Source organism: Crinia signifera, chromosome 1 (genome assembly GCF_055691185.1).
Source record: "Crinia signifera chromosome 1, ASM5569118v1, whole genome shotgun sequence".
NCBI classification, from domain to species: Eukaryota; Metazoa; Chordata; class Amphibia; order Anura; family Myobatrachidae; genus Crinia; species Crinia signifera.
This window is the reverse complement of record NC_139217.1, coordinates 112,321,954-112,345,203: the sequence shown is the minus strand read 5'-3', so window position 1 is coordinate 112,345,203 and position 23,250 is coordinate 112,321,954. Positions and strand designations below refer to the sequence as shown.

General features: G+C 41.6%; 1 protein-coding gene across 1 annotated transcript in view; it reads left to right on the top strand.

Moving 5' to 3' along the window:
• Positions 1-23,250, top strand: part of GATB (glutamyl-tRNA amidotransferase subunit B) — a 103,668-nt gene that overhangs the window by 68,632 nt on the left and 11,786 nt on the right. The window contains exons 7-11 of the mRNA XM_083171604.1: positions 4,162-4,246; positions 5,089-5,133; positions 5,943-6,132; positions 19,742-19,875; positions 22,839-22,917. Of these exons, the coding sequence (XP_083027730.1) occupies positions 4,162-4,246; positions 5,089-5,133; positions 5,943-6,132; positions 19,742-19,875; positions 22,839-22,917 (533 nt within the window). The remainder of the gene's footprint in view (positions 1-4,161; positions 4,247-5,088; positions 5,134-5,942; positions 6,133-19,741; positions 19,876-22,838; positions 22,918-23,250) is intronic.

The window sequence follows — 23,250 nt, the reverse complement described above, 5'->3', positions numbered from 1 at the left end:
GTTGTGTTCTACTACAGCTTTGCTCCGTATAGCAGCCTACTGTAGCGGGATTGTGATGTGAGTGCATCATGGCATGATGCGTGCGTCCGCACTGCAGACAGCTCCCATTAAACTGAATGTGTGTCTGGCACATGTGCACACCAGTCCCATTGCAGTCTATGGCAAAGCGGGAGAGTGTGCACGCACGTACTGCTATGCCTTGAGTTGTATCACAGCAACAACCTAAGAGGTCACAACTGTAGCATGTGTAAAGTTTGGTACTCTCCATCTGTTTAACATGCAATAAGTAAAATGTTACCTGTGAGGGTTATCCACGCCTGATCGCGCTTCTGTGAATTCACAGGGCGGACAATAATGGAATGACTATACATACTGTACATACGTATGGATCATAATACGCATGCACGAGGCCGTCCTGCAATAAATTCCTGCATGTTGATTGACATGAAGTTGGCACATTTGGGAGGTGGTAACCGGCCATTTTCTGGGAGTGTCAGTCCTTGGTTACGCACAGGCTGGAAAAATCATTCCATAAGTGGGTTACAAATGGATTTGCAGATACACTCCAATTTTACCATGACCCGCACAGCAATTCACAGTCTTGCACAGGGTGGGATTACACTGTGGCTGGTTGGCAATTACCTGATTCCAGGGCTCGGCAAAATAGCAGCCGTCCAATCAGGTCTGAATAACCCCTCTTGTCAACACGCTGGCACCTACGTCCTCAGATTGACATAGTCACTGTTGTTCTAAAAAAAATGTGAAGAAATTTAGAACTGGCCCGAAGGTCAGAGCTGGGTGGCGCATTACTATGAGTTAATCTTTCTGCTGCTGCTTAGTGGGAGGGATAGTCAGTCCCGTACCAACGGTGCAGAAAAAATAAATAAAAGAAAGCAGCGCACAGTTTTGAGGATGGAAAAATTGGAATAGATTGGATAATCTGTTTACAGAAAATTTTAATAACGTGATTTAACACATAAAATTTGTATATAGCATACATATAACACAATAAAAATATGATAAAATCAATATATGGACACCTCTGATAATAAGGCTGGTTGCCGGAGAGTCTGTTCCTATTATACCCCCAATTGAATAGAAAGTTTTGATGAATCAATAGTTACCACCCTTAGTAGGGTATGTGCGTCCTCCACAGATCTTCCGTGCGGTCGGCCCAAGTTGGCACAAATTACCGACAAACGCAGGTATAGATGGTAAGTCCAATTCAATGATGTTTAATGGAAAGGTAGGTTGGGGCTAAGATGGTATAAGCCCTTAGAGGTGATGCGCAGTCCTTTGGTGAAAAATTCACTTTATCGATTCCGGGGGTTGGTTCAGGCTACAATCCAGCACGTCAGCACATAGAGAGGGGGTCCAAGCAGCTTCTGACGCGTTTCGCCACTCCAGGTGGCTTTATTAAAGGTGGGTAGCTGACTGTGTTGGGGCTGGCTTTATATACCCAGGTATTGTTTGTCACATGACTCATCAGCCCCAGCTGAGAATATCCAATCTTTTGTAAATCTCACAAAATCAAAGAAATGAACAGGAGGCAAAAAACAGCATTTATACACATACACAATAGAATATAATTACTTGAAAAACTGATAAAATAAACCTTATCCTGGCCTTATTAGGCTTTTATTATTGCACATTTGTGCAACGGAGGAACAGCCCTTAATTAGTATACTATTTCAGGTGGTGCGAGCATCCTCCGTTGCTGGGTGGGCGGCTTTTTTCCAGCCGCTCGCGATCTATTGGAGCAGCCTTTCACGTGGTTTTTTTTCCGCGTCCTAGTTACTAGGCTGCCCGGCTTCTTCAGAGCTGACAACCACGTGACTGGCTCAGACGCAGCCGGTCACGTGGTTGGTTCCGGCATCTGTCAGCGTAGTGAGTTCATTTCTAGCGTCTTAGTTGCCGGGCTACCCTTCTGATTCGGCAACTGGTCACGTGATTGATTTTGTGTCTCTGTTGCCGGGTTACTCTATACAGCAATCACTTTAATTAAAACATGTATCCTCTCTAATCACAGCGATAACATTATGATGCCAATTTTTAGTTGTTATTTGCCAGGAGAAATAAACAGTTTACATAGATATGTACATATTTTAGATTCTCATTCGTCTATGTGTTAAGTTGCCCAGTGTATTTTCAAAGATAAGGATAGAGGAGAATCCTTTTCAATATGAAGTGATGAAGAATATTCTAACTATCTATATTCAATCCTCATGGAGCATACTCTTGATCTCTATGGTTCATATATATATTACTAAGGGTGACTCAAAGGGTTAAAAGAGAGAGGTATAGGGAGTCTAAAGGGGTTCTATCGGATGTTCATACACAATTCTATCTAAGGACACAATTGTAGAGGAGACCACTGTGGATATAAACTAAATAGAGGGGTTCTATCAAATTATCATATTCAATTCTACCATCTCGTTAAGACTTTCTGGGTGGATGGTGTTGAAGGCGTGCATCAAGAAAACTTGTTGCATAACCTTCTAAACCTATCCCCTCCTCTTTCGGTAATGCTAATATCTTCCACTCCAAGAACCTTAAGGTGTGTGGGGTCACTTCGATGGTGCTCATAAAAATGGCGTGACACACTATGAGTTGTCAATCCATTTTTTATATTTATGCAGTGTTCCAAGAATCACAGCCGTAGCTTCCTCGTTGTCCTTCCCACATATTTCAAACCGCATCCACAAAACAGTACATATATCACATAGACAGTGTTGCAATTTATGAAATTATTTATGCAGTAAGTTTTGTCTTCTGTTGATATAGCCACTGTTTTATTTTCAGCTATGTGGGAGCATGTTAGAACTGCCTTATTATCAGAGGTGTCCATATATTGATTTTATCATATTTTTATTGTGTTATATGTATGCTATATACAAACTTTATGTGTTAAATCACGTTATTAAAATTTTCTGTAAACAGATTATCTAATCTATTCCAATTTTTCCATCCTCAAAACTGTGCGCTACTGTTGATCTCAAATTAACTTTCTGCTCTCTCATCAAAACTCTGATTAAAGTTGTAATATACTGTAGCTATAATATAGCCAGCAGGCAGAATGGTGCACGCTGCTGCCTATCTATGAACAGCAGCCTAGCTGCTGAGCTGACATGGCATGTGGAGTACCCAGCATTATTGTGTGTCTGTGCACACAAGGCACCCCCTGTACGCATGCCTAAGATTGATATTTAATCTCCGACTGTTGGAAAACATGTGGATCATTGAAAAACTCGCAGATCCATGCAGATTTTTTGAAAATGGACGCATATTAAACAATCTAGCAGCAGTTTTCAACAATGCAAATTAGACTGCAAAGTCTAATCTGCATGGGGGAAATACAGACAAAAAAACGGACGACATTGAATAACCCCCTTTTTAAACAGTAAGGGGCCTTTTAATTAACATTTTTTTTCATAAGATGTTGTGGGAGCTGCAGTTTCTGCATACTTATGTATTTTTGCTATGTACTAATAACCTCATGAGGAAGATTTTTCAGAAATCACTTGCAGAAGGCCAATTAGCGCTCCAGATTGCAGTCCCCATTATTTTCATTGGGGATTAGGGTCTTATGCCTTTTTACCAGAGTTTGACTACATTACTTTACACCATCCTCAGACCGTATACACTGCTTTAAGCCTAGGAAGGCATAAGTAGCAGGAGAGAGATCAGCTGCTCCCCCTCCTGCACCTACCAATATACACATCCTTTCCTATGTATGTCTAAGGGGGGAATTCAATTGTTATTGCTCCCACCGGCAGCTATTCAATGGTTTCTGGGCATGCTAGTATTATTTCTGCATGCAGTCTCCTGAGGTTGGTTGAACAACCTCACTTTTTGCTTACTGCCCAGTACTTTAGTTGGGTTTAGCCGTTTTAAAACTGTAAAACTGATAAATCTGGCATTTCAGTGTAATAAAACAGTGGGCGTCCAGGCCATTGCACACACTCCTGTCCTGTTGAATAGCCCCTTTCTACCAAACATTTACCTTTAAAGATACAGTAGGGAAGAGAGACCATCAGAATTGTTATGCCAGCTTGTACATGACCTTCTGCATCATGTCTGGTACCTTTTGTAGTTACTAGATGTATCCATTTTTGGGCTATGGTTTTGCCAACATTTAGGTATTTTCATTTTGTTAACTAGATTATGAAATCAGGCGACAAACTGAAATTCTGGATAATGGAGGTACAATTCTGAATGAGACCAGAGCATTTGACTACAGACTTGGGTAAGAAGTTGATGTCAATACATTAATTACATTAGGAGACACTGTATACAGTATATTCTACTTGAGAATTATTTGGGTATTTTGTTAAATGCTTTAAGTATGGATAGATAAATCTGAAAGGCAAGTTACATTATGTTGAAGAAAATACATACAAATGACCAAGAGTAGGGGATGCCAGTGTTCAGAGTATTGACCATGGTCAGGTAAAATACTTATTTCTCTGACCCCCCCCCCCCCCCCCCTTAACCCTCGCTCCCTGCAGCCTAAATTGAATCCACACCCACCTGCAGTCTAACTGCAAGCTCCCAGTGACTAGACCCCCCCCCCCCAGACCTGATGATACAGTGCTTACATTTGTGACAATGGGGGCAGCTGTATTAAGCCTGGTGAAGAGAAGTGGAGGGATATAATGCACCAGTCAATCAACTGTGTTTGAAAATGACAGTTGGGAGTTGATTGCCTGGTGCGTTATCTCCTTCCTCTTTATTTCCACTTTTTACCCACTTTTTCTGCCCCAATGTCAGGATTTCAGCGCCAGGCTTGTGCCCGCCAGTCAGGATTGGTATTCTCACTGCTCATCTGCGGGGATGTTAGCCACATTCCTGTTCAAAATTACAGGTAACAGTCACAAATAAATTTGTGATTTGTTGTGTTGGGTATTTCACACTTTTTTTTATCAGACATACATAATTTTGCCTGTTATTACTGGCCTTCGTGTTTACAGTTTAGTTAGTGGTCCTCTAGTCTGCATTGTGTAATTGCTGATGTAAATCTGCAAATGGTGCTTTTATGCGAGCCATTTTTCCTTTTATTCAGATTATTTTTCCTCTGTTTTATGTAAGGGCCACCGTACCAATGAGAGACAAGGAGGGAAAGCAAGATTACCGGTTTGTATATATTTTTAGCTCTATTCAATAATTCATAGAAAGCACTGTGTATTTTTTGCTCTCATGTACATATCTGTTGCTAGGAGACCCTCTGGTTATAGCATGATGCGTAAGGGTTTTTTGTAAGTTATTTGTTAATTGTAAAATATCACATGCATGCCCACAGATACCAGGATGTACCCGAAGTATAGATATTTTCTTAGTAAAGTTAACATTTTGGACGGTCATTCAGCCAATATGGAAAATCATTTATTCTGCTTGTCACAAATCTAAATTCAGCCTTTAGTGAAAGCGATGGTGCCGCAGTCATTGATAATAGTATGTGTTTATACAGCACCACTACAAATCATCATCTTCTGGGGGGGTTTATTAACTGTTTGAGTGCCAACATATCTGTGAAAGATGCGCAAAATATCCACTAAAACTGCCAGCGCCTCTCGCATTTAAATTTAAAATAAAAAATATTATGTTAAAAAAAATTAGATTTTCTTTATACGGTAAACATTACAGGTCATCAAGATGATTACAAATGTTTGATGGGCAATTTACACACCAATTTTGACAAATTCCCCTGGCACTCAAAGGGTTAATTGTTCTCATCTGTGAGAGATGTAACACATACTGAATGTTCTTTTAAATGTCTGAGATTAAGTTTATGGCCCATGTATATAAGAGGATTACAAGGAATGAATAAAATTAGTGACATCATGAAAATGTTGGTTATTATATCACAATAGCAGTATTATTATGGAAAAAGAACTAATCCGATTTACATTTCAATGTGGGTCTTCTTACTTCTTCTTCTTAAGGTTTATGCCAGAACCTAACCTCCCCCCATTAATATTGTACGATACCAAGTCATTGCCAGCTAACGTGGATGCTGATCAGGTCGTAAATATTGACTTGATTAAGGAGAGACTCCCAGAGCTTCCCAGTGTCACCAGGGAGAGGCTTGTAGAACAATACGGGATATTACCTGAGCACAGTTTTACGTTGGTGGTAAGTTTATTTTAAGTTGTTTTTACTGGTCACCGGGGGTGGTTCAGGTTGGCTAAAAAAAGTACATTTTGTTTGCTAATGGACAAATCTATGTGCACTGCAGGTGGGGCAGATGTAACATGTACAGAGAGAGTTAGATTTGGGTGAGTTATTTTATTTCTGTGCAGGGTAAATACCGGCTGCTTTATTTTTTACACTGCAATATAGATGTTACATCAGCCCCACCTGCAGTGCACATGGTTTTGTCCAGTAAAGAAAGAGTTAGTTTTTGCGAGCCAACCTGAATCACCCCCAACTTTTCATTGGTATAACAATGTAGGGTTATGATTTTAGTATAATGCAGACCCAGATATAAATTATAAGGACATTGCCAGTCTCTGTAGAGTTCTGTCTACAGAAAAGGCATTAGCCAGCGCAATGAGACATATCTCAAAACTACAAGGTGAATTGAAATTTTCTTCTAGTGTACATTTGCAAAGATGTGCTGGTAATACATTACTGTCTACTAATTTATGACTCCTGCCTCATTCTGTAGCTCTGTTGTGCAGCTCTTGAAAAGGATGAACATTCCCTGACATTAAAACACCACTGCAACAAAAGCATATACAGTACTTCCTAACTCTCCCCAAATGTCAGGGAGACTTCCTGAAATAGTGGCAGTCTCCCTGACTCCCTGCAACAATCTACTTATTTGCATCTTAACCCCATTATGTAACAGTTATATACTTCAGAGATAGTGTCTTAGATGTACAGTATGAAGCTTCAAAAAGTGATAAAGTTGATAGTGATAAACAACCAGCCAATCAGCTCCTACCTGCCTTATAACAGGCTGAGTTTGAAAAATGACAGGTAGGAGCTGATTGGTTGGCTGTTTACCACTCTCCACTTTATCACCTTTTAAAGCTTGACACATTTGGCCCATAAACATTCAAATGAGAAGTTTCCTGCATTAGTTATAATGATGTGTACACATGGTGTGATTCAGGCTAATGGCCAATTTTGACTATCCAATTTTGGCTAGCTGCACTTAAGATTTACTTTAGATTTACACCATCTTGCTATTTGGCCCTAGGCCAAATACATTCTACAGGCATCATAGTCGAAATAGACTTGCCTGCGCAGTCTATTTAGCCATGCGGTACCGACGGCGCAGGACGGTGGATCGGGATTCCATGTGGCTGAACACTGCGATTTTGACTAAGTTGCTATGCGATTGTGACTATATAGTCAAAATCGATAGCCAAAATCGTACCTTGTGTACACAGCTTAACCCCTTATGTGGTGTTTTTTTTTTTTTTTTTTAGGGAGCACTCCCCACAGGGCAGATTTTTTTTTTGAGATCTCTCCCTAGAAAAAAACTCACTGCTGAATGTCCCGGGTCGGGCAGCGCAGCTGAGCAGTATATCAGCCGCAACCCGGCTGTGTGCGGCGTGACATTACAAGGTCGTGTCGCACACAGCCAAGTGGGGGAGGAGGGGGGGCCAAGCAGCCAGGCAGCGGCTGAAGCGGATTTCAGTGCTCGACTCAGCGGCGCTGCCCCAGAATTTTCTGGGTTTGTTAGTCTGGGCACTGGAGCATAGCCTGAAAAGTTCTCGGGAGTGCCAGGGAAGGGGTTAAGGCACAGTGATTGCAATGGCTACATGCATTTTCACATAAGATTCTCATCGCCACTTAAGAGTTAAGAGTATTCTGTATATTTGCAGCAAACTATAGCTCTTAGAGGCTTGTGTACATTTGGATGTTAGTATCTTTTATGACACGCCTCTCAGGCAGTGTACGTCCACTTTAACACCCACTTATAGGTGTTGTTTTCACAATCTCAAGGAAATACTTTTTTTTAAAGTAGCCAATTTATGACCTAAAGACCCAACGTAGAAGTTGCTTATATAAAATTGATAGTAACAACATTCTCAATACAGATATGGGTACTTATGTAGTATCTGGGCTGCCGATTTTTTGATTGTATGCCTTAAGTTAAGGCATACAATCAGATGCGATGCGATGCGATATCGCATCGCATCGCATACGACCATGCGATGCGATGACCCGATTTTTCCATAGGATTCAATGTTAAAATGGACTGAGTCCATTTTAACATGGAATTCAATGGGAAAAAGGGGTCCTTTTCATACCCCTACTATCCAAGTGGGAACGGAGTTGGATATAAACCTGTGGCGAGCGTAGCGAGCCACCGAGCCCGAAGCGTGCCCCGCGAGGGGACGGTATTCTGTGTCCCCTCGCGGGGCTCGCTACGCTCGCCACGCTTCGGGCTCGGTGGCTCGCTACGCTCGCCACAGGTTTATATCCAACTCCATGCCCACTTGGATAGTAGGGGTATGAAAAGGACCCCTTTTCCCATTGAATTCTATGTTAAAATGGACTCAGTCCATTTTAACATTGAATCCTATGGAAAAATCGGGTCCATCGCATCGCATCGCATCGCATGCGATATGGTCGGGTGCGATGCGATGCGATGGACCCGATTTCAAAATCGGCAGCCCAGTTACTACATAAGTACCCAGATATGTTCTCATACACCTTCCTGTGCAGTTTACTTCACCTTGGTTTTGCTACTTTTTCTTCAGTTTTGCATGTTGGAATATAGAGGTGATTCTGATCTGCTCAGTCCCTGGTGTATGCACACTGGGGGCCGATGTTTGTGCCATGCGTATGTGCAGGGCTGCTGTGGGGATGCCTTTGGTGACTTCCATAGTCCCCAGGCGACTGCATTGGGGAGGGGGGGAGCGATTGAGGTGGGCAGGGGGCATTTACATAGGGATGCCCAGCGGTTTCTGGGTGTTCCCACGAAAACTTAGGTCAGTCAAGACTGCGTTATATTTAACAACAGTGTAAAAAAATGTCGACCCCACCTGAACCCAGAATCAGGCCCATAATGTACTAGCTGCTTGGATTATTTTTTTGTCACAATTTCATTGAAACTGCATAACTGTGCATGGTGCAGGTCTCTTGGATCAAACATCTCTTTTACTGTGCCAAGTATGTAAGATTGATGTTTTGGCGAGGCTAAGTCACAAAGTTTGTGAAGCATTAAACGACTATTTGAGGATCAGTGTATGCAGACATTCTATTTACATTGCATTGCTATGAAGAGAGAGCAGGCTATTACTCTCTGGATTCTGGAAAATGTGGCTGAAAACTGAGCTGAATTTGTACAATAGAAAGAAGTGTAATCTCTAATCCTACTTCCCCAGCATGTGTCTCCTCCATTTTGCCTGGAGCAAGGGTATTGTTTCTGAACGAAAGAAGAAACAAGTTATCAACAGGTTATGGGTGCTCAAGAGAGTATGAGATTCCTTTTATCAAGCTGCAGTGTGGGTAAGGGGTAGTCAACCCCTTATAAAATGCTGGAAAGAAGAAAAGGGCACACTGCGCTGTGCAAAATATCAATAAATTAAAATGAAGTTAAATACAATTTAAATTAAATTCAGTAGTGCCAATTTAGGTCTAAAATATAGTAGCATTTAATAAAGACATAAAATAGAGCTGGGGCTGCAGCAAGTTGGCACCAGCTCTATTTTACCATCAAAGAGGCACCATAGGAACGGACCCACTTTATACAGGACTTTACAAATATGGTACAGTATTGACTGCCTTAGACCCATCATTTCCATCTGTCACATTGCAGATTTTTTATTCATGTCAGGTTATGTCTTAGTTTCTATATGTCTTTACTAAATGCTACTATATTTTAGACCCGTGGTTCCCAACCATGGTCCTCAAGTACCCCCAACAGTGCATGTTTTCCAGGTCACCCAGCAGGTGCACTTATTATTCAGACACATTTTAAAAGCTCCACAGGTGGAGCTAGTTATGTCACTTGTGATTCTGTTTGGAGACCTGGAAAACGTGCACTGTTGGGGGTACTTGAGGACCAGGGTTGGGAACCACTGTTTTAGACCTAAATTGGCACTACAGAATTTTATTTCATTTAAATTGTATTTAACTTCATTTTAATGTATCGATCTATTGCACAGCGAACCGTGTACCTTTTTCTTCTTTCTATTGTTTCTGAACCCCCACTTCCTCCTTAGCCATTGTTCCTTATAGTAATGCCCCTTACACTCATGAGGCAACACACCACATTATGCAATGCACCATAATTCCCTTTATTCCTTAATATGCCACACAAACCATTATGCCCATTGCACATCATGCCACACGAACCATTATGCTCATTGCACATCATGCCACACGAACCATTATGCTCATTGCACATCATGCCACACAAACCATTATGCTCATTGCACATCATGCCACACAAACCATTATGCTCATTGCACATCATGCCACACAAACCATTATGCCCAATGCACATCATGCCACACAAACTGCTATGCCCATTGCACATTATGCCATACAAACTGTAATGCCCATTACACTTTATGCCAAACAAACTGGAGGTTACATGCTCGTTGCCAGGGTGGGGTTTCATGTTTTCTGAAAGCGGGGGGGGGGCTACATGCAGGCTGTTCTGGGGAGTTACTGTATGTGCACGTTGCCAGGGGTGCTATATGCTTGTTGCTTGCTCATTGCCAGAGGGGAGTAATATGCTTGTTGCCAGGAGGTAGGGTACATGCTCATTGCCGAGGGGACATACATGCTTGTTGCCAGGGGGTTTACACGCTTATTGGTTATTTGGTCCGCTTGTCTCTGCCAGCTACAGTGCTGTCTCCTCTTTACGGAGGTCTTGGATTTCGGCCCCAGTAGCTGTTGTGGCTCCTTGCAACAGTGCTGCTTGCCTGTCACCCCCATTGCATACTTTACCTGTGTGAGGTGGTGGGTGGCTCTGCCACAGGCTGTACCAAGCTCTCTGTGTTTTCACAGACCCACAATTCTTGGACGCAACTTGCAGATTGGGTTTGGTAAAACTTTCGTATTCTGAATATTTCTGTATTTAGAATTCCAGATAAGAGAGAGCCTCATTATGTACTCAGGATGAATGTGTCATGGCTAGATTGGCACCCTAAACTGGGCTATTTGGCACAATCTGAGGATAGGTGTATGGGGACACATCTGTACAACAATGTACAAAGAAAACAGCGCTCCAAAATACTGTAGTTAAACCGTAAAAATGACCACTAAGTGGGATTGTCAGTACAAATATGCTTATTTAATGAATAAAAGGAATAAAAAATAACAATTTGTAAAATCAACCACATGCTGATTCACATATTACAATGGCAGAGGTGATATACATTTTTACCACGACAGCAAGAAGGGTGGCTAGGCTTGTTCTGATAGTCACTGGTGGGACCAAGGTGGAGCAAAGTTCCTGAGTCACAGTAAGTATGTCACAGTATAAGTACCAATGACCAAACCAATGAAGGAGAGTTTGAAAGTCCAGACGTATGCGGGAGAGTCCTCTCAATTACATGGTGGTTAGATAGAAGGCAAGATTTTGCAGTGTGTTCTGGAAGTGGGTAATGGTCCAATGCATAGGTAGCGAGTGTGGTTCAAGCTTTTTCACTGATGGAGATTGGGGTAGCTATTGACGCGTTTTCGTGCTTTGGGCAGCTTTATCACTGATGTATTTTATTATTATTAATAAAGGGTGCTGCCTTGTAGCAAACTGACTGGCACACATTGCATTTGTTTTACCAATAGGGTTTTATGGGAGATCTTGATAGTGCTACTTCCAGACAATTTGCTCCCAGCGCAAACACAAAAAGGCATCCCTCCCCCTCAGTCAGTGTAAAAATATCATTTTTTTTATAAAGAAAAGAAAAAGGTGGACAGGGGTATGAAGGACATACTGTACTTATACCAACACAATAGTTGCACCATATTGTGCCCCACACAAAATATAATGCGTCATGCCCCTTACAATTGCAACACTACCTGCTCATTGCCAGGCATTGTTTCATCAGGTTGCAGTCCCAACACTGCTATTTGCATCTGCCTGCGCCCCTCTGTCTCTAGTAACTGTCTCTCCCCAAATTTTGGGTGGGACCTTCTCCGCAGTATTCCATGATTATGGTCAGATCACATGGAATACTGTCTGAAAGAGGCCATGGCTGCAGGCAGCCTTTGCAATTGTACGGCTCCTTCGACCCTCGAAAATGTCATGGATCATACCGATACTAATAATTGTTATTCATTTTATGAATGAGCAACATCAAATAGAGCCAATCTGTGTACTGAAACTTCAGTTCTAGCATAAGAAATGTAAACAGGGAAAAAGTTAAAAATCATGCCCGTCTTTCAGCAACCTGTTCGATTTAGCAATGTATCCAATGTAATTATTTCATGTGTTATACAGAAGTTGCAGTATGGCATAAATGGATATTGTAGAACTTAATGTCAGGCAGGAAATAACAGTGTACAGTAACTAGCAAAGTGGCCCACACACCCTCATACTTTGCCTGTTTCTATGACAACCTGCTGTCAATTAAAGTTTGAGGAGAAGACTCCGAAACTATTGAGGCATGCTAGAAAGGTCCGGAAGAGGTTCATTCACAGTTATGTCACATACTGTATTGGGTACTGTGCATCCTGCAAAAAGCCCAGTTCAGTAGACCTGATGTACTGTATTAGTCATTGGTAGCACTAATTAATTTTTTTACATTGTTTTAATTCCCTTGTGGTCCAGACAGAGAGATGTGAATCTGTGATATTTATATATATTTTCTAACAATGGAAGACTTGAGAATGAGACTAAAGCTCTTGTTATCTGCGATAAAGTGAACAGCCTAAAGTGTATAATTAATTCAGAGGGGTTCATACGTAATTAAAATGTGGGGAGAACAGATATCCATTATAGGGACAAATTCAATCTCTTTTTCCGACTGTTAAAAGAAAGAAAGATAAAATATCGACCAATTCAACAAAAGCTATTTAATGTCTGACACAAAACAAGTGGTTTGGCAAAATTCAAGTGTCAACTTTTTAAAATGTCTAATCTGCATGGTGGAAAGACGTCCGAAAACATCCAAGATTCAAAAAAAAATTGTCTAAAATTTTACAACAGTCATTTTTTTAGGTTAAAAGTTGTGATTATCCACAAGTATCATAAAAAAATAAATAGATATAACATTCATATATGTAATTACCTTTCTTTAACATTACACAAAGCAGCCAGATTGATGTGGAAAAGGCTAAACCTACACTATACAGTTACTTAATCTGGCAGACCATCTGTCCAATCTGGCTGGTTGTATTGAAAATCTGGCAATGTTTGGGAGCAAATGACAATTGACTATTCGATCACAAAAACTAGATAATGAGCAAACAAATTGGTGTTTGAACAACTGTTCATTTGTATTCCAGTGTTTGGGAGCAAATGGTTAATTGTCATCTGCTCCCATACAGTGGCAGATTTTCATTACAACCTGCCAGATTGGGCAGTTGGTCTGCCAGATAATTGTATAGTGTATGTCCATCTTAAGCCAAAAATATCATGTCATACATGGCTGAATAGTTGTGAATCTCAGCAGAAATGTTCCAAAATCTATTGGAAATACTTCCCAGAAGAGTAGAAGACCCTATAGCACAGGGCTGGGCAACACCGGCCCTCCAGATGTTGATTTACTACACATCCCAGCATGCCTTGCATCAGTTTCAGCATGGCCACATAGCAAAACTAATGCAAAGCATCCTGGGATGTGTAGTTCATTAACATCTGGAGGGCCGGTGTTGCCCAGCCCTGCTATAGCAGCTAAGGGGGAGAACCATGTCACTATTAATGGGCACAGGTATTGTGCACCTATGAACAGATTACATTGCCTCTGATTATCTCCCCGATTCAGGTCCATTCTTCCGGGTCGGAATTCGGCCTTGTGTCTAATGGGGGGGTCTCCGCGTATGCGCATGTGCAGACACCCTGTGTGAACACCTTTTGGCGAGTATCATGCTCACACACTAATGGGAGGGCAGGGGGCAGCTGCAGGGGAACACCCAGAGTTTTATTGATGGCCCCATGAAAACGCCAGGCGGTCGCTGCCTGCGTGGGGTGGGTGGCTGTTGTCACATGACTTCAGTGCCTGCCCCTTCTTCCGCAGATAGCAGATGTAATAAAAGTCAGTTTAGACTGACTTTTATTACCAAAGGTAGGAGAAATCATTCGATGGTGTGAGTGACCATCAAATGATTTCTCCTGCTAGCGTCCGCATGCGAGGGGATGTGTTAGCAAACACTACTAGCGAAGGGATTCGGAATCGAGGGGGTGGGGCTGCCTGGCGAGCCAACTTGAATCAGGACCAAAAAACTCTTTTATAATAGAACTGGCTAAGATACCCAGAATTTGGATGGGAACCACAGGACATAATGACCTGAAATGTTTGTTTTATGTAATACTGTTTATCGGAAACCTGTTTTGCTTTGTCTTCAGGCAGCAGTTTATACCACGTACATTCATTTTACAAAATCTAAATCCAGTTTTTAAACAACAAAACAGATTTCCTATGCAATCCATAACACTGATGAAGCAGTGGGTTGATGTGATTTGCTTGGCTAATACTGCAGCCCTTTGGCTGTTAGGCACACCGGCAATGCAATACTTTTGGGTATAGTTCTTGTATAACAAAGTTTAATATGTGATTTATTTCCATTGCTAAAATGTTCTGTATTTTACAAGTGCAGGGACAACTGCGACATCCTGTAGATATGAAACTTCATATTAACAACCTGGCATACTGCTAAATCTTCTGCGGCAATCTTCTTGATCCTCCAATAGAAAATGTAAAATACATCTTTGGAATACATCGTTTTTGTGTCTGATTTACATCTAAACTTTGTAACAGATGAGAGAGATATTATTTATATTTGACTGCTTAAGGTGTCTTCTGTATTCAGTTTCCGGTACAAAACATTCCTGCCTTTTATTTAATACCTGAGAAAACAAACTTAAGGATTACGGATTTGTCACCGAGGCAAAGTAATGCTTATACCGCGTTCTCACTGCGAATGAGAAATACACGGCTTTTACCCGGCATTAAAATGCTGGGGACTGCAGGGACGGCCCCCTGTTCTCACTGCAAGGCAAATTCCCGGGTGAAGGAGTTCTACCCGTTAATTTGCCTTTAATCACAGGTTTTTATGCAGTGAGAACAGGTCAACCCGTGTCTGCATACCCAGATCTCAAACGGGTAAAAAGAAGGGTTTTACCCGTGTATGAGATCCGGGTATGAGACCCGTTCACACTGCAAAAAAACCTGTGTTAAAAGGCTAATTTCCACGTCGACATGCTAGACCCGGGAATTTGCCTGCAGTGAGAACGGGGTATTACATAATTGTTGGCAAGGAAATTGTTCCTTTTATTCATACTTTCTGCCGGGTGATTCCAGTATTGATCAAGCAGTGTATGGAAGACTGTGTATCCTATTCCCAGACTGCACAATGACCGCTTCCACAGGTTTCAGCAGCTGTGTGTAGGCTTGTGTGTCAGTGTAGTCCATAGGCTTGTGCTTGCCATGTGTACAGTTTATATGGAACGTAAAGGAACATGTAAAACTAGGATCAGATCATAATACTGTTCCTATACACAAAACATGCGTCAATACTCATACACGTTTAATTAAAACATATAGTGCACTGTATAGCTGTACTCCTACCCACACATTATTATTTTGATGCTCTATACCCGTTCCCCTAGCACTTCCGTGTCCTGCTCCCTAACTTCCTCCTGTCCTCAACCTCTTCACTTGGTCTCTCCAGTTCTGCAGGTCCCGGGAAATCACTGAACGATATCGGCAGCCGATATCGTTCATTGTGTACATGCAATATCGGGACCCATGGACAACATTGTTAATTATAACGGCCACTGCCCCTGTCCGAAGCGCTACCTCACTGAGCAGAACATACTATTTTAGGTTATTGGCAGCTCTGTCATATTGGAGTATGAAGACATACAAAAGAACATAAGTGTGTAACGCTTCTGGCATTCCCAAAAGTTATTTGCCCAAGTGTGAACAATAAGGAGAAAATCACCATACGGATACATGCTCCTTTTACACGCTCCGGCTCCTGCCGGGCGGCGAAACCCCGCACGGCTTCTTCCGTGCCGCACTCAGAAGTTTTCAGTGGTGGGGATGGCCACAGGTATCCGCGTCCGCTCGCCACACTTTATAAAATCAACTCCACGCCGATGTGGATAGTGGGGGTATGAAAAGGTCGTAGGACGCCTACCGCCGCCCCTCGCGGGCTCGCTGCGCTCGCCACGCTTCGGGTTCACGTTTATACTGGGGGGGGGGGGTGGCGTGGGGGTGCATTTAAGCATTGTAAGCACCCATTAGGGTGCTTATACAATTTAATATCGTATATGCGTTAAAATCGCATGCCATCGGGTGCATGGCATGCGATGCGATTAAAAAATCGGGTGACTAATTATCGGGGCGCCGTGCTAGTACACAAGTACCCTTGATTCTAATGTGTGTGAGTATATGTGGGCTGTCACTCACTACATACAGTGTTACGCTGCATTTGGTTTTATTGAGCACACTATCACTGATACTGTTGGAGTTTGAGAAAAACGCCATACAGTAGGTTCCGATACATAGATATAATATTGCCACCACCTCCATTAGAACAGCGGAGGTAAAGGTCCATACACACTGGGCGATTTGGCCCAGTATGTATGGTGAGAGATGTTGAGGAAAATCGCTGGGCTTTTTTGCCCGTTTTGGCAATTTTCCCTGGGGTGGACAACTCTCCATAGCTATGGAAAGCCGGTCACCATGTCACTCATCTGCTGGTAATATAGCAGATGAGCGGCCGGGCCTGTGATGAGGCGGGAGCGTGCATGAGCGCTCACTGCTAATCGCTGCCCTGTACACACTGGGCAGCTTTCAGCTCAAAGTCACAGAGTGTGTTTGGGCCTTAACTTTCCTCTACCTTATCACATATGTGTGTTGCACATAAATCATTTGTCCATGTACAGGAATCTGTCCTTTGACTCCAGTTTTATAAACTGTACTCTCTTAAACATGAAGGGTGAGCAGCTGAATGTGCGGTGTGTAACTATTAATCATTTCTCCTTTTCTTGTCTTGTAAGTTAATGTTTTCAGGTAGCTCAGTGAGACAGTTCCCTTACCTAGCAAGTGGAAATGGAAAGCATTTGTCAGTTTATTCACACACCTATTATATTCCGCATCATTGAGGAAAAGTTATTAATCCCTCAGTACAAGCTGTTCCAGGACACCGGTGTATTGTGATAAAGAGTATGAAAAGTACAGTGGGGGTATTTACATCAAAGCACAGAATTCACATAGATAGACTTTGAACCAACTGTCTTGTGCAGTGTATTGTTTTGCCTAGAAGAGATTCTTATCTATAATGGCAAATTCCTGTGATGTCCTGAATTGATTTTCCCCTTGTAGTTATCAGTCTGTCTTAGTAGTGGGAGGCACATTGAAATATTTGAGATGAACAAAGATGACTGTACAAGTGTCACCTCACAATGAAGCTTTACTCTGGCTCAGGTTGTTTTGACTTGGATCACAACTAGTATTCAGTTGTGAGAGAGAGTAGCACAGATTATTTCAGGGGAGGGCGATTTGTGATAGTCTAGCTGCTAGGGAACTACACATCCCAGCATGCACTGTCACAGTTGCTGTGAAAGAAGGTATCCAGTTATTAGATTGACAATCAAAAGGTTGACATGCATTATGCAGACATGGTCAAAAGCAGACACAATAAAAAGGTAGACATAGAAAAAAGGGCGACAATAGTTTTTCTGTTTTTAATTTTTTTTTTTTTTATACCGGCTTGTTCATACTTTACACCTCCAAGTGGGCATATAGTTAGATTATAATAGTGTGCCTAAAGTATGGCAAGCATAGTGAGCCATGCAAGGGGATGCGGTTACAATGATAAGGTGTCCATGTCGACATAGACAGAAAAAAAAGTGAAAACCTCATTTTTTATAATAATTAAAAAAAAACTTTATATATGAACTAAGTACATTTTATTTATATAGTGCAATTTCTCCAACAGGACTCACGGGGCTTTACAGACATCAAAATAATGCACAGAGGGTTTAGGTAGTACAGAAATAGATAAGTAAGACATAAGAGAAAACCTTGAGAGCACAGTAAGCAAAATGCGGGATTGGTGTAGACATTTTGGATAATAGCTTCCACAAGTTGTGTATTCTACCCTAACAGGGTACCAGGTGAGGCAGCCATCTTGGGCGCACTGCGTAGGATTACCCTGGGTAACATAGGTTACTCCTAGAAAGTATTTCACAAAATAGGTGATTTCAGTGTTTAATTTGGTCCCAACTAGACAGTCAGGTCCATGTATTTTTCACCCCTTCCACAAGAGTACCATATAAGGCAGCCATGTTGGGTGCACTATGCAGGTATGGGAAAGCAGATGCTTGTGTACTAGTACCCATGCACGGAAACATCCACGTGAAACACATCTTGCCCACAAAGGAACCATCTGAGGCCACCATCTGGGGTACACTGCATAGGATACCGCTGGCAGTGTGTGCAATTTGATGAGGTACATATTACAGGAATAGCACATGGTGGGGTAGCCATACGCTGTGGGGGTGGGAGGTATTTTTTTTATTATTTGAAAATCACATGATGAAAACACCTTTGCAGGGGACTGACGAAAAGGGGAAAATGTAGGAATCATTATTTTCCAACATACAGAAGTTACTTGCTCATGTAAAACAGGATGCTGAATAATTACCATGTGATGATCAACAGTAACGTCACACACATTTGGTGCTCTTTAGAATGCTGAATCCTCATGCAAGATCGTTTACTGAGAATATTATTCAGTCTACCGCATTTGTGTGTCAGAGGAAAGCAAGAGTTTCCATTTATATATAGAGCACCATCTTAGTGTCCTAGATATCTACTGAAGATAGTTTTTAAATCAACCATGGAAGCTAAAATGTGTGCTGAAGGTGCTATTTTATATGACTATAGTAGTGACGTGCTGCCGGCCAAAGCAGCTCCTCACCTTTCATATTCCAGTACAATCCATAGTTTTGAATTTATAAAAATGATTAGAATAATACAAGGAATTTATTTAAAACTTAATAAATATAATCTTTGTATTATTAAAAAAAAAACATTATTGGCCAAACATCAGCACTAATACCAGCCAGTCCCTCACCAAGCATCGACCTTACCACACTTCACTGGATTATGGGGCAGATGTGGTAAACCTTGAGAGATTAAGTACTAGCCATTGGCTCCCAGTGCTGCAATATAACAGGTTGTGCTTGAAAAACACTTAGGAGCTGATTGGTTGGTACTTTTTCTCTCCCTACATTAGTACTCTCCATTGTTTTGTACATCTGCCCCTGTATAACATGTCAGAGTGTACTCCCTTGTCACGCATCCAATGTAGTGCAGTATGCCTGCAGATAAAAAGCAATTGGGGATTGTGGGGTTTGTTGTATTTTATGGCACAGAAAGATGGCATGGTTTATGAGATCTATTTATATTTGTAATGTCGCTCATTTTGAACAATACAGATGTGTCCTTTCTGGAGCATTTGCGGAACGTTGCATTACTTTATGACCCGTAGAAGTAGGAATGGATTTAGCAAGCTATAGTCAGGTGCCAACTTTGTCATAAACTTCTCAGAAATATAAATTTTATGTTTTTGAATAATAGTTTCTTTATTGTAGAATGAGGACGGACTACAAGAATATTTTGAAACGGTTGTCAGAGTGACTAAAGTTGACCCCAAGAAGATAGTTGGATGGGTAATTAAGGATTTGCTTGGTTACTTAAAGCAGCAAAATCTCACAACCCAAGAAAGGTGAGAGACCGTTACTGTATGTGTCTGTGTACTTGACTTTTACTGGGTAAGAGGAGATTTTTGTTTTTACTAAATATTCTGTATTTCTCTTAATTGCCAGGGTTTCTTTTCTGTGATGTATATCGATGAGTGTTATTTTTGTATTAGATTTTTTATTTTTGAAAAAAAAACATCATTGATTTCATTAGTCCTAGACTGTACTGTGGTCCATGGAAGAAAGGGCCATATTTAGTCAGGAATTTGGTGTATTTAAATCTATTTAGCAATATATATAGGCAGGACTTTTACAGCTACCATGATTCCAGTTAATATATCTACAGTTTCTAGATAGTCCATATGTCTACCCCAAAAGATACTGAGTCAAAAAATTGGCATGCAGTAGGTTGACAGGGTCAAAATGTTGACCTGAAAAAAGTTACACACATGAAAAGTTTGACAATTAATTTTTCATGTGTTTTTTTTTTTTTTTTTACTGGGGTTGTTTGTCAGCAGTGCTTAAGTGTGGAAAGGTCAGGATTGTTTGTGAGTCAGCAGCCACCCGAATAGTGGAATGCCAGCCTCCAGTATATAGACAAAAAAGTTTCAGGTGGCGCTTAAACCACAAGCAAGCAACAATAATAAAATAAATATTCAATTTATTTTCAGCAGGATGGAATGAAAAAGACTAACCTACATTTCACCTCCCTGGGGGTATCAAAATAACAATACAAGTTTACAGATATGATGATAAAACATATAGACAGTCATTGATAAGAAATATGCAACTTTCATCAATACAATAACATTAATTGCACTGGACTTCTATACATTTAGTAGTAGGAGTCCAACACCTATGGATTTTTTGTATAGGGTGGTAATGGGGAAATCAACAAATATATTCCTCTGGGTGCTGGATATAAAAGTTGATAACTCAGTCAGTATTTCACCCTAATTCCTGTCTTTACCTGTATTTCGTCTGGTGCAGTAGGAATTGTGCACATGACCAGCTGAAAATTGCTTTAATGTACCAATGGCTGGGTTCTGTAGGGCAAAGACTGATGTTACCTCTCCATTCCTCTTGGGGCCACCGGTCAGTGGGCCCGGGCTACAGTGGCTGTGCCAGCCCCGCCAGAAGCTGCGTCCCCTTCCGACAGAGCTCTCCACCGCTGCTCCCCAGTTGCTGGCCGCACACCCCCAACCCTGCCAGTCTCCCTTAAGTGGAGACGGGCAGGATTCCTGCTTCCCATCCCCGAGTGACTGGCAATTCCTGATGCTGAATGAGAGGCGCTCCATCTGTAAGTTTTGGTCCAGTGCAATTAATGGGCTGCCGGACGGGGTCCCGACAGTCGGGATCCCGACAGTCATTAACCCGACGTCGGGATCCCGACTGTTAATACACTGACGGCCGGGTTCCTGACGGCCGTCGGCTATTTTCCCTCGTGGGGGTCCACGACCCCCATAGAGGGAGAATAGAATAGGTGGTGAGCATAGCTCGCCACCGTGCCCGCAGCGTGGCGAGCGCAGCGAGCCCGCAAGGGGCTTTGTTGCGCTGGCCACGCTGTCTGAGACCAGGCAGTCGGGATAATGACTGTCGGGATCCCGACTGTCGGTGCCTCATACCACAACCCAATTAATGTTATTGCACTGATGAAAGTTGCATATTTCTCATCAGTGACTGTCTATATGTTTTATCATCATTTCTGTAAACTTTTATTGAGGTGATATGTATGATGTTTTCATTTTCTCATGCTGCTGAAAATAAATTGAATATTTATTTTATCATTGTTGCTTGTTTGAGGTTTAAGCTCCACCTGAAACTTATTTTTTCTAAACTAGTTTGCCCTTATTTCACCATCCGTGTTGGCATAGAGGGAGAAAATAATAGTGTAGCGTTACACTAATTGGTGATCCCTGGCCACAGTTGTCAACATTGACACCCCAAAAAATGTGAAAAACTCATTTCCACCTTTTTCATGCAGATACCTTTTCCATGTTGACATTTTGACCCTATTGCATGTTGACCTTTGGGGTAGACCTATTGCCTGCCTATCTAGACACTGTCTAACTTCTAATAATGCACACCCCAACTGCAGATGAAAGTGACAGAATCGACTTGTGAGTATAAATGGCAAACTATGAAAATGAAAGGGTCAGTGCACGAAGCAGTGGTAACCCCCATTTTTTTTTGTTTCCAGTGAAGAAATGGGTTACTCTCATTTTTCATATATGAAAAGGCATTTCGTGGTGTGGCACCTGTGCAATAATTCCAACTATGATGGCAACAGTTTCTGTTGATGTATCTGTGTATGGCATTCGCTTGTCTGCAGTACTTCTTTGGGGGTAGTTGAATTGTTTCACGTGTCCTTAGCTCCCATCGAAAGCAAAAATCTGCACAAAGTCCATTTTATGGGTGCCTAAATGCACTGAGTCCAACTATTGGGCACTGGCTGCCAGGTATTTAAGATGAGAACTACAGCGCTTGAAACAATTGGATCCCAGCATGTATCCAGATTTGTTGTGTGCACGCACATGCAATGTGTTTTAAAAAAGTGAAGCTGAGTAATGTGCTTGCATGGCCTTTATAGTGGATTAGGGCCATGGTCTGACAAAGAAGTGTGGCATGTAATGATGCTATACAGTGGGACAAAGGGTGGAGCATAAGTCAGTCACCACAAGACCTCTACAGCAACGGAACTCTTGGTGCATTCTTTGTGCTGTGTTATGCAATATGTGGTGATATAGGATATGTCATAGCATTGAGATAACTCAGCCATTGATTATTGCACCTTAAATGTCCTTTTTCAATAAGCAGAATCAAATTAAAGTTGTGCTTTTTATTCCATGAAAATAATGTGATGAGATACAGGAGTAGTTGTGAGTAGGATATAGTGATGGGTAATATTTCTGTAAACATTGTAACAAAAAATACAGTACTTTTTTTTTTTATGGCAGACTGCTAAACAATCACTGTTTTCTGTTTGTAGTCTAATCAGTCCCATCTTGTTAGCTGACCTTATGACACTTTTGGAGAATAGGGTTATTTCCTCATCAGCTGCTAAACAGGTATGTATACAGTGTCGTTCTGCGACTATATACACGCTACACCTGTATCAGGTAATTCTTTTATGTATCTTCTGCTTTCCCAACTGTTTTGCGCAGCAGAGCACTATGGCGCCTTACAAACCAATAACAATAATGACAGACCGGATATAGCCAGAATTGTTGCATTTATAAAAGAAGTGTTGCATGGTATCACAGAACAGCATTTTCTCTGTGCAGCGATGGAGTGCAGTCACATGAAGATGGCTTTCACCCTTATACCCCTTTCTCACCAGAAAATGCAGGGAACCAACCGGGAATTAAGGCCAGGGATTATGCCAGGGCATTCCTGTGTGG